The sequence below is a fragment of the Psittacula echo genome (assembly GCF_963264785.1).
Source record: "Psittacula echo genome assembly, chromosome: 1".
NCBI lineage: Eukaryota > Metazoa > Chordata > Aves > Psittaciformes > Psittacidae > Psittacula > Psittacula echo.
This window is the reverse complement of record NC_137735.1, coordinates 122,130,610-122,146,132: the sequence shown is the minus strand read 5'-3', so window position 1 is coordinate 122,146,132 and position 15,523 is coordinate 122,130,610. Positions and strand designations below refer to the sequence as shown.

Genomic DNA, 15,523 nt, shown 5'->3' with positions numbered 1-15,523 from the left:
GAGTATGGTGGTTTTCTTTGACACCTTTAGTTCAAGCCTGGGTTTCTATTTTAACCAAAGGTTGCAGGATTGAGGCAGGATTTAGCAGATGGCATCCTTTAGCCTCTGTTATATGGGAGGTCAGATCAGATGATCATGAAAAATCTGTGCAAAAGATCTCTCTCTGCTAGCCTTCCACATATTTATTGGCTTTGTCTTTTTCCCTTTGAAAGCAAAACAGTGAGTAGGGCTTTCAGTGTGAGAGCAGTCTGGGCAAAGATGAGTTTTCTAACAGATCTCTGGCTGAGCACATGTAAGTAGCATTTGAACTTTTAACTTTTTCCAGTGCTTTCACTAGATTTTGATGGGTTTCTCTCTTCCCTACTAACTGTATTTTTTTTTTCCTGATCCACACTGAGACCAACTACTGTTGTCCCCTTTCAGGTAACTAAAGTAGTATTTCATGCAAACTGATGAGTGTTTGAGGTCCTCTACTCTTACCTCTTCACCCTTTTTCCTGTGCTGTTCCCAGTGTCTGAAAAAGCTTCTAGACTCCAAATGGCTTTCGAACTTGCAATCAAAAAAATGTTTTAAGAGTGATGTTTATGCACAGTGCTACATAAATGCTGAGTAATAATTATAGCTGTCAGTCAAGATGATTTAGCTCCATTCACAAGTGCAAACTCACATAACAATGGTTTACACTTGCCTTGACTGGCTGTAACGAGCAGCTTGTGAGTACCAGTGCCTACCATGAAATAAAAGGATGTCTGTTTTGAAATTCAGACAAGGTAGCACCTCTGATAGCTTTTGACTTTCATTTGTACTTTCAGAAATCTGCTTTTCTGTGTAAATTATCTTTTGAGTGCTGTGTCTATAATTGCCAACCACAAATTGGAATTGGAACAAATTCCAACCACAGGGAATTTTACACCATTTGGATGAGTGGCATCCTGAAAGGATGTGACACAGACAGATTTTCATGGACTAAGCTAAAGGTGGGCTGTTCTGTAAAAGATCAGCCACCATTGTATGAAAAACAGATGAACTGTGAAACAGTGCTAAAAAACCAGATAATGATTGTAATTTAAAATTGTCTAGCAGAAAATAGCTACTGTGAAAGTATTTCAGTGTTCTTATGATGCTGCCAAGCTCACCTAAGCTGTCTTAGTTTCTCCAATTTGTAATGAAACTACCTTCTTATTTTTGTAAAATGGAACCAGAATGGGTCTTTCTAAAATAAACCCATATAATTTACATAATGAATTTACACAGTTTACCTAGTTTTCCTGATGTTGTCCTAAATGTATTCAACCTTGAAATGAGAAATGGGACTGGATTTTTATTACTGTAGTTCTGCAATCGTCATCTTAATTGCACTGGAGTGAATTGAGAATTGCATCATTTGTACTGCAGTTCCTGTACTGGTGAAAATAGGCATGAGCAAGATCAAAATTTGGATCTGTACACCTTTTTTTGAGATTTGAAATCCGAAGGTCAGCTTTTCCGAAGTTCACATGTTTTGATTCACCTCAGAGGAGGTTTTTGGCTTAACCCTCAATTTAGGTTTGAAAATTGCCTATTGTTTGCTTGTTTAATGGGATGAGTTGACTGATTTAAAATTCTCAGTAGCCTGATCCAGAATAGCTGGTAATATGTTCATATTTCAGAAACAGATGGCAAGCTTGTCTTGAATTTGTATTTATTGAAGCTCATGACTGTTCTTTACAGAATGAAAAAGGAATGATGATGAAATAGAAGATGCTACTGTAGTTATGACCATATAAAATATTTATATAACATACATAAAATAAAAAGCATGAATAGTGTAAGGGAGGGCTTATCTTTGAACTGATAGCAGATGCGAAGGCTCAACACTGGCTGCTTTGTGGCTTGCCATGCAGGATGAGAGAAAAAAGTTAACTGACAGCTAGAGAAATAGAGTACATGTCCCGGGGGAAACCAATCAAAGCAGCTTCTTTTTGTATCATGGAAATGGCAATGAAGGAACCTACCTCCTCCTCGGTCTTCTGTGTTACTGTCACTTGTGAAAGGAAAGCAGGACCACCTCTGGGGCACTTGTGTTTACTTATGCATACCAGACATTTTTTGTTCAATATATCCTCTTAATGAAAATAACCCCAAAAGGCCTTGAATATCAACTCAGTGTTGGGACAAGGAGGCAACATTTTTCTAAATACAGGACTTTTGTAAGTGTTTTGTGTTATGATTCCTAGGGAGAACAGACCCAAACCAAACATCTCAAAATGTTCTTTTTTTTTTTTTTTGTTCGTTTTTCTTTCTTTGTTTGGTTTTGTTTTTTTTTTTTTTGTTTTTTGTTTTTTTGGTTTTTTGTTATGGAGGGATTGCCAAGCAGTTATTTATTATATTTGAGAAGTCACGGCTGTCTGGTGAAGTAAATTCTTTACTGTAAGGGTGGTGAGGGACTGGAACAGGTTGCCCAGAGAAGTTGTGGATGTTCCATCCATGGAAGTGTTTAAGGTCAGGTTGGATGGGGGTTTGAGCAATCTGGTGTAGTGGGAGATGTCCCTGCCCATGGCAGAGGGTTGGAACTAGATGGCCTTTAAGAGTCCCTTCCAGCCCAAACCATTCTATGATTGAGGAAAGGAAGAGATGTTTGTTTTCAGGTTGCTGTTATTTTATGACTATCTCATTTTCTCTCTTCTGTCTCTTTGCACATACTTATGATCCAGGTCTGCTTCCTATGGAATTCATGGGAGCATTTCCATTGACAGCAGTGGGATGGAGGTATTTTTGTCTCTGGGCACTTTAATTCTCATGTCCTGGCAAAATTCCAATACACATAATTATGTTTTGGCAAGCTGAATTCTACCTGTATTGATTTTACTAATTACTTGTGTTTGCACAGCACCTAGAAATTCTAGTCAGTAATGATGCTAAGAGCTTTACTGTCATGGAGGAATTGTATGTGCCCATTCCTCTGGAATTACTTTGCTTGAAAGATGGACACACGGAGGATGGCGTTCAGTTTTTACTTAGTAGATGGAATGGAAACCTAACAGCAAGTAATATTTTACAGAAAGCCATGGAAGCACATTATCAGGTTGTGTTTCTATTGTGCTATGATTTGTGCGATAGATACCTGTGACAGCCAGTAGTTTAGCAGTCTGGTTTCCATAGCCTCACAAAATAATCACTGTAGATGTACTTATCAATGCAATTTTCCTTTTTAAAAAAAACAACCACAAGAAAAACAACACCCCTAGAAGAAAAGGCAAAAGCAAACAAGCAAACAAACCAACCCCACCAAAACCCCCTCACAAACAAACAAACAAAATAGCCACAAACCCAAACGATAACAAATGTTGGGAGCAGGGATTTCGTTTTTCTGATGTTACAAACTTCTGTGTTTAGATTTATAAACAATTATGGTAGCAGGAATGAAAATGCTTTTCTGATTTCAGCAGTAAAATTGTTCTATTTAATGAATAACTGCAAAGTACTGAGTAGAGCTGTGGAGAAATTAAGGACTTTGTCAATATGAATTGTCCTTTCTCTCCCACCACAAGGATGTTTCAGACTGAAAGAAATTTAAAGTTCAAAATCTACAATGGCTGAGGCTGTTATGAATTGCCATGCTATTAGCAACCAGGCAACAACCATAGTAACTTCCATTGCTAGTGTTTCTTGCTGAATCTAAACGAGATTTTTCTTTTAAACTCCTACGTCCACAAACCCTGAGATCAATATATTGTTTTTCTAATTTTTTTTTCAAGTTAAATACCCTATAGATCATTTTTGTCTGTCACAAGGATGTTTACTGAGTTGAAAGGCTTAAAATAGGCCAGTGAATTCACTTCAGTTGGGCAGAAGCCAACCTGCCTTCCTGAAGCCTGGGTGACTACTTGGGAAGTGTCTTGGCATTTCTGGCCTTACCTCAACCATACTTTCAAGGAATGTGATTTATAGGATGTGTTGAGCCAGAAGCCTCAGAGAAAGTAGTAATACTTATAGTAGATATTCTATTATGCTAATTGAGCTGAATTAAGTTGAAAAGAACGGATTGTAAAAAAACATGGATTGAAATCATTACTAGAGGATACGGCCTTTTTGGTGTAGCTTGTACTATTTATACCATATTTAGTTAGAATGAAACATGTGTGTATATATGTATATTTTATATCTCTATATAGATATATAAATATTCTTTTGGGGCCTGTAGTGTTAGAAATGTACAGGTCACTGAGCTGGTAGCACCTGTTTGTTTGACCTGGACACTGTAGGAGACTAGTAATGATACCAGTGTTGCTATGCTGCAGAGGGGTGTTTCACTGCTAGAGATGTTGCCTTCTGGTGTCACAGGGACACTATCACAGTAGAAAATAAGAGTACCCCTGGCTAAAGATTTGCTGATTAGGAATGCAGGCATATGCTAGTAAAATCTGTGTGAGGCATTTATGGTTTTATCAGTATAAAAATGCTTGCTTGCATGATTGTTCTCTCTGTTACTAGGTTAAGCTTCATAAAACTTGTGTTGATATGCCTGAATATGTACCTCCTAGTTCAGGTAAACCTATATTTAACCCTGTCAGAGCTTTGAAGGAAGAAACAAACACTTCTTTGTTAGCTGAGACTTCTGTAGCTTCTCTTCTTCTGGCAGATATGTGTGTGAAATGTCCCATATGACATTTCAGATGCTTAATCCTTAGAAATGTTGAAAGCTGAATGCTGATATCATGTTATGGTGTATAGGGTTTACTACACCAAGCATTTTTTTACTGAATGACAGAGATGCTTATGTTATATTAATGTATGGTCTGGATACAGTTCAGAGCTATATGCGTGTGATTACAACAGACACGTGGTCTTTTTGATCTGTTATCTGCATATTAAGCTGAAATGTTTTCTGATTGTATAGCCAATGATTATTGATGTGAATATGAAGTACGAATGGAGAACATAACTTGTATTTGGTATGTCTGTGTTTCTTACTACTTTGTTCTTTTTAATTTAAGATTGCCTTTGCCTCCTGGAGCATTCTCAGGTCTTTGGGAAAATCAGGAAACATTCCAGAAGTTATATTTCAAAAAATATCCAGTAAGAATTCTGAAATTAATTGTACAAACCTTTGGTAGTCTTGCAGAACTGAATTATAGTAAATTTAAACTGGATAGCAGTCAAAATGATTGTGTCTTATTTTAATGGGAGATCTTTCTTTATCCATACTTTAAGCTTTTGGCAACACTATGGATGTTTTTTTGGTTTTGTTGGTTCTGGTTTGGTTTGTTTTTTAAGCTCTGAAACAGAATTAGTAAATGCAAGCTTCTGAACCTAAAAGTTGTTTTATGTCATTTGATTTAATAAAAGATATAAGCCTCACAACCTTAGACTAGCATAGCTTCAAATATACTGTTGCTGTTGACATGCAGTCCAGAAATATACACTTGCCCAGTGTGCACTTAAATACAAGGAAGGCTCCTTACTGCATTAGTTATGTTTCCCGGTCAGATTCACTGTCCAGGGACTGGCTTCCTCCTTTCCTATGTGAATATCCAAAATGGAAGGTTTGCGTCAATAAAAGTAAATGAGTGAATTAATCAGACAAATTATTTTTTGTGTACACTTGCATCATGATGAGGATGTATGTTTGCATTCAGCAAACAAGAATATCTTTAGGAGCAATTTGACAACTATCATTATATTGTAACAATTCCATCTTCCTTGTGTTGATTCAGGCAACATCCTTCTCCAAGCTGTCAGGGATCAATGTAAGCAAAGTTGGAAAAAATCCATATTTATATAATGTCTTCTTTTTATCATAGACTACAAAACCGTTCTGGAAGGGAAGGTGCACAGTATACTCTGACATAAGAATAGTGAAAAATATTACAGAATTCAATCGTTTGGGCACCAAAACCATATTTAATTTGAAACAATAAGTTTTGTTTGTTGTTTTCATAGGAAGTGAATGGATGCTCCCAGTACTAATTCTGAGTTTATTTTTGGTTGTGTTGTGTTTAGGGATATTATGATACTATGGATGCAGGTTATATGGATGAAGACGGCTATTTGTACGTCCTGTCTCGAGCTGATGATGTGATAAATGTTGCCGGACACAGGATTTCAGCAGGTGCAATTGAAGAGGTTAGCATTGTCTGACAGTAAAATAGAAGAATGAAAGATAAATAAAGTAAGCTGAGATTGAAAATCTTACTAAACCCTTTAATTTTCTTTCTCCTTTTTTTGATTGCATTTCTGTTGGTACTTTATGCAAAACATTAATTGTTTCACGTCCTTCCTGTTATGGTGCTTTCCAGAGCCATAATAATTTAGTCAACAGTACGCAGTTTGTACCATGGGATTGATAAGACAGGTATGATTTGACATTTGAAGGTAGAGTTAAGGGTCAATATGTAGCATGGGAAGCATCCCTGTAAGTTCTGATGACATATTTGTTTGGGAATACATTAAGATAATACGTAGGGTCAATGTGCCAAGTGGTTTTACTACCTATTTAGGAGGAGAAAATTTTATTCCTAAAATACAGTTTTAATTGTGTTTCTTTAAAGTGCTTGGTGTTGGTTGACTTCACATAGACTCACATTCAGTGTTTTTTCTTGATTTGAAGGGTCTCCTTCACAGTTTCTTGACAGCTTTTTTTCTCTTATTGCATGAGCAGTGCTAAATGGTAATGAAAATTTCTGTAAGAAACCCACAACCCTGCTGTTAAATTGAAAGTCATTAATATAATACACATGCAACTCAAAAAGTTGAAAATAGTGCAGTTCATAATAGCGTCTCAGTTTCATGTCATTGTTCCCTCACCTCTCTGGAACCACTGCGACTGAATGCCAGTTACAATTTTCCCTGATTACATATCAAATGCTTATTCCGGGAGTATAGGAAAAGGTGTGCTGGGCATGTACAAGGCAAAAATACCCCTTTAAGAACCCTGACTTTAAGTGTTCATGGAATTGTGAACTAATCTGTTAGTCATTTTTTGCTTTATAGTGGCTATTAGTCTAGTGACTGTTTTTTAAAAAAAGCTGGAAAACTTGAAAGAGAATGAAAGAAATTCTGATTACACAGAAGTGATCAAATTCAGGCAAACACAGGCAATCCTTTGAAGACTGGTCAGCCAGGGAGCTGAACCAGCTGCTGCCCTGACTCAGGTCTACGGAGACCTAAAGGTGGCTTTCAGGCTGATTAAACCTCTTTCCCTTTGAAGTAATTTTTTTTTCTGTTGCTCTGCTAAAGCGCAGCAGGGAGTCTCATCCCACCCTTTACTGCTTTTACTGCTCACCTGCTCTACTGCTCAGGAGCTGAGCTAGGCATTGTTCCTTTACTTCAGGCTGAATGAGGAACTAGTATACAAATGATGAATTGAATTGCCTCCTCAGCTATATTTCCTTTGTATCCTTCATCCCAGGTTCAGTGTCTCTATTTTCCTCCCTGCTACTTGGGTCTTTCCCTAGAAAGAAAAAGTGTTTCATCACTATAAAATTCTATGTTTTTCTATTCACCTTTTGAACAAAGCTGAAAAATAAGTGTTATTGATGCATGCACAGCAAATTGCTAGTTAAATGGGAAAGCATTAATAAGACCGCAATTTGCCCTTCAGTAAGATCTGTAAATACAGAATTAGAGGTTCATTGAATCGCCATCTAATGAAGTGACAGTCACCTTGTTGAACAAATGTATTATCTGAGTTTACATTATAGCTGCATTACAAGCTTAAAAAGTTTTCCTGTAGTACTTTAACTAAGAATTTCAGCTTTATTGTGTTCCAAACAAATAGTTTATTTATCCAAGTTATCTATTATTATCATTGGAGCTCCATCGTTACTGCAGTGCAGTAGATGTTACTGTTGATATGGCTTGTGCACATTCCATTTAATTCCTGTGAAAAATACGCAGTTTGAGAACCTGTGTATATATGGTCATGCTCTTGTACTTTGACAGAGCATGCCTCTACTTCTGAGCTAAGTATTTCCCATTTGCTTTTTTGTAGTATGGGACTTCTCTAGGACCATAGTTTGTGAAATAAGTATAGCTTCTGTCAAAAAAAGTATGTGAGAAACACTGCACAGGTTTATTTTGCTAAAAGCTACTTGATGTGTGTGACCATGGCACAGAGAGACAGTTTCTCTTGCTTATTTTGACTACAAATCTGTTTTGAGGATGGGTTATGGGAAACGCTTTGAATTGTTCCTGCCACCATCAGTTTCACAACCAGGTCACACAAGAGCATCCCTTTCGTTAATCGGAGCAGCATTGATTCAACTTTCTGTTCCTTCAAGACTTTTTCTCCTGCCTCCTGTGTACCTTTCCTGTAGACTTCCTCATGCTCCTGCCATTGTATGAGTAACCAATGCAACACTTAAAAAAAGCCTTTATTCTTAAAACTTCTTTTAGTTAGTCTCCCTTTCAGTCATCCCACTGCCTTTGATTTTGACAACACGGTATGTGAAGATCTGTTGTTAGCAAACATGTCATCTTTGTATGCACAGGTAAACTAATATGCACAGTCACATTACAAGGCCTCAGTGTGGCCTTTGTGGAAGGTCACTTTAGGTCCTCTTTGTGGTTGAGTACAGAGGACATGTTGAAAGCACTGTTGACAGCAAGGTACCCCCAGGGACACAGATATTTTCATGAAAAGAGCCAGTTACTTTGGAGGAGATTTCACAACCACTGTTACTTGAAGTCCAACTTTGTCCCTGACTTAGTGACACACATCTCAGTATGTACTGAGACGTCTTGGTGACTTTTTCCTAGAAAGTGAGTTCCTCAGCTGGCTAATTGGAAAGAAAAGAGAATATCTCACTTTTTTTCTTAAAAGATAATTTGAGATACTAGTGCCACTGTCCGTCACTTGTATAATTGTATAAATGTGTAGTAGAAAGGAGGCAACTCTGGATTAATTCCCTTTTTTTTAGTCTAAGAACAAGATCTAACGTTTCCAAGAGACTGAGTGGAACTAGACTGGCTGCAAGCTGAGATTGGGCCTGTATTTGGCTTTGGTTGAAACACTGTGCCTTTCTGCAGTGAAGAATCAAAAAGATAGGAGTCAGAACAAACCACTATGACTTTATAGCCCTGTAGTTGGAGTGTTTCTATGGTTTTGGTCCTTAGTCCACTTAACTCCATGTTATTCATAATGTTAGACTACTGTTACTTGTTCCAGCAAAGATCTCGCTAACAAAAACAAAGATGTGATACTCTCCCAAAGCTGTAAGTCACCTTTACATTGTTCTATATTTGTATTTTGTACCACCATACTTGTTATTTATGTTTGTTTGAAAACTACATGTAAGTGTGTATGAAAGTATACACATATGCATCTGCAACATGTGTAATTGGAATCCCGGGGTCTACTAAGTACTTTTTGCTGTCAAAATGTAAGAAATAAGTCTACTTTTTATGTCCATGCCTATGGATTTTTCTCACTGAAATGTTCAGTTATTATTAGTTCTGTTCAGTTTTGTTCTCTGGCCCTCAGTGTATTCTCTTCCATCACGCTGTGGCTGACTGTGCTGTTGTGGGCCAGGAGGATCCTTTAAAAGGACATGTTCCTTTTGCATTGTGTGTACTGAGAGAAGGTGAGAGCTCACTGATACTGATGTTACTTAGACTTGTAAAAGCCCCAGAAAAGCTAAAGGACATGAACAAGAAGTTCTTCTTTATACCCTAGGTATAAAAACAGAAGAGGAGAAGATTTTGGAAGAGATTGTTGAGCGAGTTCGAACTAACATTGGTCCAGTAGCAGCTTTTCAGAAGGGGGTGTTTGTGAAACAGCTGCCAAAAACACGCTCTGGCAAGATCCCGCGTTCAGCTCTTTCTGCACTTGTCAGTGGAAAGCCGTATAAGGTAAGCTGGAGATGTATACTTTAATGAATTAGGCACACATGCGCATCCAAAGACACAACATCATGGTTTCTATTCTCTAGACCATTCTGCAAGTGGTCCATGATTTCAGGTACCACATTGTATATTTTATTTCTACTGTAGCTTCCCCAAAAGGTTTTCATGTTCCAGAGCTTTCCAGGTACTTTTATGCTTTTGAGAGCTACAGTTAGGAGATTCTCTGAATTAAATTCTGGTTTACTGTTGAAGGACAGCAATCTACTATCACGTGCTTCTGTGTATTCTTCCTTTTCAGATAACACCGACCATTGAAGATGCTAACATGTTTAAACACATTGAAGAAGTGCTAAAGAAAAAGTAAATGGGATAATTGTTGGTAACAGATGGGTCAGTTAATGAAGTATACAAAGAGACTTTCTGTTAGGAACCACCATATTATAAAAATTCCTAATGATGTGGGACTGAATTTTCTCTTTAGAAATATTACTGTGTTCTTTACCATATTGTCACAGCCAATGAAGCAGACTAAAGTCTCTGCATGTTGTCATTATATGCTGGATATTAAGACTGCTAAAAATTGCAAATATAATTCATATATTTCTATAGCATTAACATTTCAGTCTGTTGTTGTATAAAGTGACCAGTAACTTGAGTTTGGCTAAAATAGCTTACAAAAGATAAGTCACGAACTGAGGACAGTAATAAATAGTAATTCTGATGTGAAATTTTTGCAGACATAAATTGTCCTCACTTGTAAATTATGCACCTTTATGGGCCTTGGAACTTGGTGATCTTTAAGTTCCTTTCCAACTCAAACTATTCTACGATTCTGTCTTTGAAATTTTTATAAATTTTAAAATGAGTTTTCTTTATTGCACTGATAATTTTTTCCTAAGTCTTTTTGCTGTAAATTAGATTTCTATAATATTTTTACTCAATAACTTTCTGGAGTGTCTTTTTGTAGAATGATAGGCAGTTTCTGGCTTTTGAATCTGTGAAAATCTGGTTTTGTCCGTAGTAATATTCAGTAAACCCCATGTATTCTAAATAAAGGCAAGCATTTATCCTTTGCATTTTCTGATAATTTTGTTGTTATGGTTTGTACCACTTATAAGGATAACCAGAATGTGCTTTTGCTGACATAATTAGATATTTCAGGCTCACTGAGATATGTATAGCCAAGAAATTTAGCAAATACAAATACTAGACAGCCCATTCTTGACTTTATTGGCCATTTCAAAATACGGGGTTCTCAGCAAGCCCAGGGGCTGGAGGATACTCTCTCTACATGCATTACTTCTCAACCTGCATGTTTTAATTGAACAATAAATGTAAAAGTACCTTTAAAATATACATTCACAGAAAAGCTTAAAAGCAGCAAAATTACTCAAACTTGGCAATGCTTTCCAGAGGAAAAACCAGTAAGCAATATGGAAATTCAGACGATGTTGGTATAAAAGAGAGGTTCCATACTTAGGCCAAGGTAAGGCAGAAATTAAGTCTAGACATATTTTGCTATGGCAGTGTCCTCAAAAGAGTCCAGAAATAGGTTAACTTCTTTTGGGTAGAGGTAAGGATGTTCAGTGATAAAATAAATCAGCAGGCTGAGGTAGGAGGTAAAAGGTGATAGATAGGTGCTAATTAACATGAGCCATACCCAGTGTTGCCTCATGCCTGTGACTTTTTTGTAGAGTCAATGACCTCTACCAGTTACATAGGAAATTAAAACAATTTCTGGGTGTTTTTTCACTGGGGACTGCATGCAACTGTGTTGAGCCAGGTCGTACAGTTGTATAATAAACCAGCCAAGTCTGAGTCTGTGCTGTACTTGTTTTTTGCCAGATTATTGCATAAGGTAGCCACCCTGCTCAACTACCTGATTTAGTTGAAAATACCAGTCTGAACAGGGAGTAGAAGCATATAAAGGCTAAGTCCTAATGATGCTTCATGGTAGATACGTTAACTATACAGATTAGTGATTTATATGTGGAGTAATTTTGCTTCTCTGAGATGTCCTGATGACTTTCTTGAAATCCCACTTATATAAGTTGCAGTTAGTCGAAGGTAGTATTTTTTTCTGGATGTGCCAGGGCTTTAATAGAAGGCCTATGCCAGATAATGGAGTGCCTTGCAGAGACTGTGGAGTATTTTTTAGTTTCACAATTCTACAACTTGTCAACGTATGCTGAGCCAGGGCAAGAGAGAGATCTTGGGAGTTGTCACTGATGTGGGGTTTGGGGTGGTTTTTTTTTTTGTGTGTGTTTTTGTTTTGTTTGGCTTTGTTTTAAAAGTGGTGAGAAACCACAAGGGTCTTGTCAGAGAAAACTGAGGCACATTCACAAGGTACATGGCCATTACGTTTTTTTGCACAATGAAAGCGGAGATGTTGTGAATGTTTGCTGTAATTATCCTGGCTGCAGCATCAAGTTATAATTGTAGAAGCAGGGAAGCAGAGCTAATTAATGAGAACACAAGTCGTCTAGTAAGAATGCTGCAACAGGATGTAGAAGAGAATTAATTTCCTAGATCATGTATAGTTTTCCCAATGACATCTCATGTTCCTATACCAGTTTCTCCATTTGTAAGGAAAGGTAAGCTGTTTTCTATTTTGGGGCTCTTTTGTTAAGGAAGAAAGACTTAATATCAGACTTAAAACCAACAGCAAACAAACCACAGCATTAGTAATGGAGATTTAAGCACTTACCTTTCTGGGGGGCTATTTGCTCATATTAATATTGACAAGAAACAGTTGTCTATCCTCTGAACTGTTTGTGAAGAGCTTGAATAGTTAACATTCTTAAAGTGTGTCCAGGAGAAAAATAGTTGTAATAACCTGTTTGGGTAGGAATCATTTAAGAACAAGACTGGGGAAGAAGAGAAGGGCAGAGTGGCCAGATGTACTCACTCTGCTACCACTCTGGTAATGCGGAGGATTCCAGAAATGCCAAATGTCTCATTCATCAGCTTTCAGGAAATTGGACAAAGAAAGCCACCTTACTGCAGCAGTACAATATGGAAAAACAGTTGTTCTGTGGGCATTGCTTTTGTTTTCCAGAGGAGCCTTTTGCTGAGGAACTGCGATTGCAGAAAGAGAATGCTTTGTTTACAGCTTTGGCTTTGTGCCAAGCTGGAGAAAGGGAGCAGGAGTAGTCATTCTTGTGCATGGCTTTGGTGCTGCCCAGCAACCTGGTATGCCATCGAGGAAGAACAAGCCATTCAACAAGTGGTAGGAGAGCACCAATTTTGTTAATTTTGGTTTTTTTAGAGAGAAGCAGCATGTGGGTAGATTTTAATGGTTAGGGAGTTATTGAAACTTGGCTGGGAGAGGTTGATGTAGTAATTATTCCCAGTGTACTGAAAGCGTTGCAGCCAACTAGATAACATTTTGCTCATAGCCACAATTTTTAGCTATTGAGTGTACGGCTCCATCTCATATGGAGGAGACAGGGATGCACTAAAGGATTTTTTATGTTAGCCTGAGATCAAAACTGAAGTCACAAAAATGCTCTTTTTAAAATATACTTTTAATTTTTCTGGTCTGGTTTTTTCCACTGTGAAATAAAAGATTTGGGGGTACTGTACATCTGGGGCAGGGTAACTGCAGCTGTGCTTGCATGATCTTGCTCATTGTTTTCCCCAACACACCTCATTCCTCTGTGCCCCTTGAATTTGAGTGTGGACTGTGTGGATAATGTGGGCTGCAAAATAAATTCTTAAAATGGGAGCTGGTGTTTACAAGGGGAAGTATATTCAAATGATACTGCAACCACTGAAAATGGTGTTTGAATTGCTTTACTTTGTGACATTCTGGATTTAAATAATCTAAAAGGAGGCTGAGGGATGAAAAGAAGGACCACCAGCAGTGATGCTGGTTAAGCCCAAAGAACTGTATGTAAGAGAGCCATGTCTTTATACAGTTGTGTCTTAACCCAAGTCATCATATCTCACCCATCAGCAAGTTCAGTGCTCCCTCTCGTGGCAGATTCTCACCTGCAGGTCCGTCATAACATACCTGTTAGTGGCAAAATGTGCTTATGCTTAGCTGAGAAGTATCTGGCATCCAAACTATTTTAATGCTACTACGTACCAAGCTTAATAGACTTTAAACACAAATAGCACTGAATTCTTTTTTTATTGACATTGGGGGAGCAAAATCTTTCACCATCTGATTGACTGAAGTTTGCCAAATGAAAATAGACAAAACAAATGTTTATGTACGTGCAAACATTGCAGATCAAACTGCTAAAAGAAATAACTAAAAGACAGGTCTTGAGCTAAGATCAAGCAGCAGAAAAATAGCAAATAGGTAAATGACTATTAAGTAGGTCTTACTTTGAAACTTCCCATTTAAACAAAGAATAAACGACAATAACACCACCAAATAAAGCCACAGCAGGTAACAGTTGCTCTTCTAAACTTTTATACACTATATATTAATCACTCTGTCTTTCAGTTATTTCCTCTGATAAAACTGACTTCTGTGAAGTCTCAGCAAGGCCATCTTGGCTAAAAGCATAACATTAGACAGTAACCTGTCTAATGCCCTGTTATAATGAAGAAATGGTGGGGTTTGGCTTCTCTTTTCTTTCTTTTTCTTTGTTGAATATATCTGGAAGTGAGAATCTGATTCTATGCAAATATTAAATTTAATTTTTCAATGCTGGCTGGTGTCTGAAGATCCTGGAACAAAAAGGTGGCTCCTGGTAAAGCAAGATTCTTCTTGGTCCGCAGGTAACATAGAAGAAAGTTTCTGATTTTTTGTATAACTCATGTTTTATTAAATTGCCTTTTTTTGTGTGGGGTGTTTGGTTGGTGGTGGGGTTTTTTCGTGTTGTTTTTTTTTTTTTTTTTTTTTTAAACAGTTCTTCCGGGTTTATTTGTTAGTTTTTAAGATGTGAGCCTCTTAAAATGAATGATTCTTCTCTATAGAGATCTACCATTTCCGTTTTGTTTTTAGAGGTCCGTTTTGGCTCCAGGTCCAGGTTACGGTATTCTATTATACATCATCAGAGGCAGGTGTTCAGCTTTAAATATTGACAGATTTTCTCAATAGGAACATGTTGAAGCTTCTAAGTCTGCTAAACATATTCATTTGACTGTTACAATCCAAAAACTGTAAAAATGGTGGAATGGAAAGATACAAACAGTATTATTGACACTGTATTGTCAAGTGTTTGCACTGAGACCCCATGTACCATAGATTTTATTTTTAAAAAATCATATTTATATCCATTTACATAAGACTTACACATTTTAAAAGAAATACATACACAATAAATACGTAAATGTCTTAGTATTTTACAATAAAACAGATGGAACAATGTAAAAATGGGTGGCTTCATTTGATAAAAGCTTTGGATGTGCACTACTGCCAAACTTCTGATGACAGAGATGCTGAGAGGAAACGGGGAGGTTGTTTTGTTTTTCTTCTATTTTTGTAGTAATTCTTGTTTTAAACTAATCAATACATGAAAGGAATGTCATATCTTTTGATAAACCTTATGTGTTCTCTTCCCTATTACCCTGTTCTTGCAGAGAGTTTTAATGCTCTTTTTCCTAAGCAGTGGTAGTGCACTTCAGGTAAAGTAGAAGTAAGAGATGACATCTATGGGAAGAAAATAAACAAATGTTAATTAGTGACATTCTTTGATTCCAATTTAGTCTAGGATGCAGTGACACCAGAAAATATTATAGC

At 37.1% G+C, this 15,523-nt stretch overlaps 1 protein-coding gene across 1 annotated transcript in view; it reads left to right on the top strand.

Moving 5' to 3' along the window:
• Window positions 1-10,189, top strand: part of ACSS3 (acyl-CoA synthetase short chain family member 3) — a gene marked incomplete at both ends in the record, with an annotated part of 92,839 nt that extends 82,650 nt beyond the window's left edge. The window contains 5 exons of the mRNA XM_080624119.1: window positions 4,977-5,058; window positions 5,983-6,105; window positions 9,464-9,563; window positions 9,656-9,831; window positions 10,124-10,189. Of these exons, the coding sequence (XP_080480245.1) occupies window positions 4,977-5,058; window positions 5,983-6,105; window positions 9,464-9,563; window positions 9,656-9,831; window positions 10,124-10,189 (547 nt within the window). The remainder of the gene's footprint in view (window positions 1-4,976; window positions 5,059-5,982; window positions 6,106-9,463; window positions 9,564-9,655; window positions 9,832-10,123) is intronic.
• Between the last annotated feature and the right edge of the window lie 5,334 nt (window positions 10,190-15,523).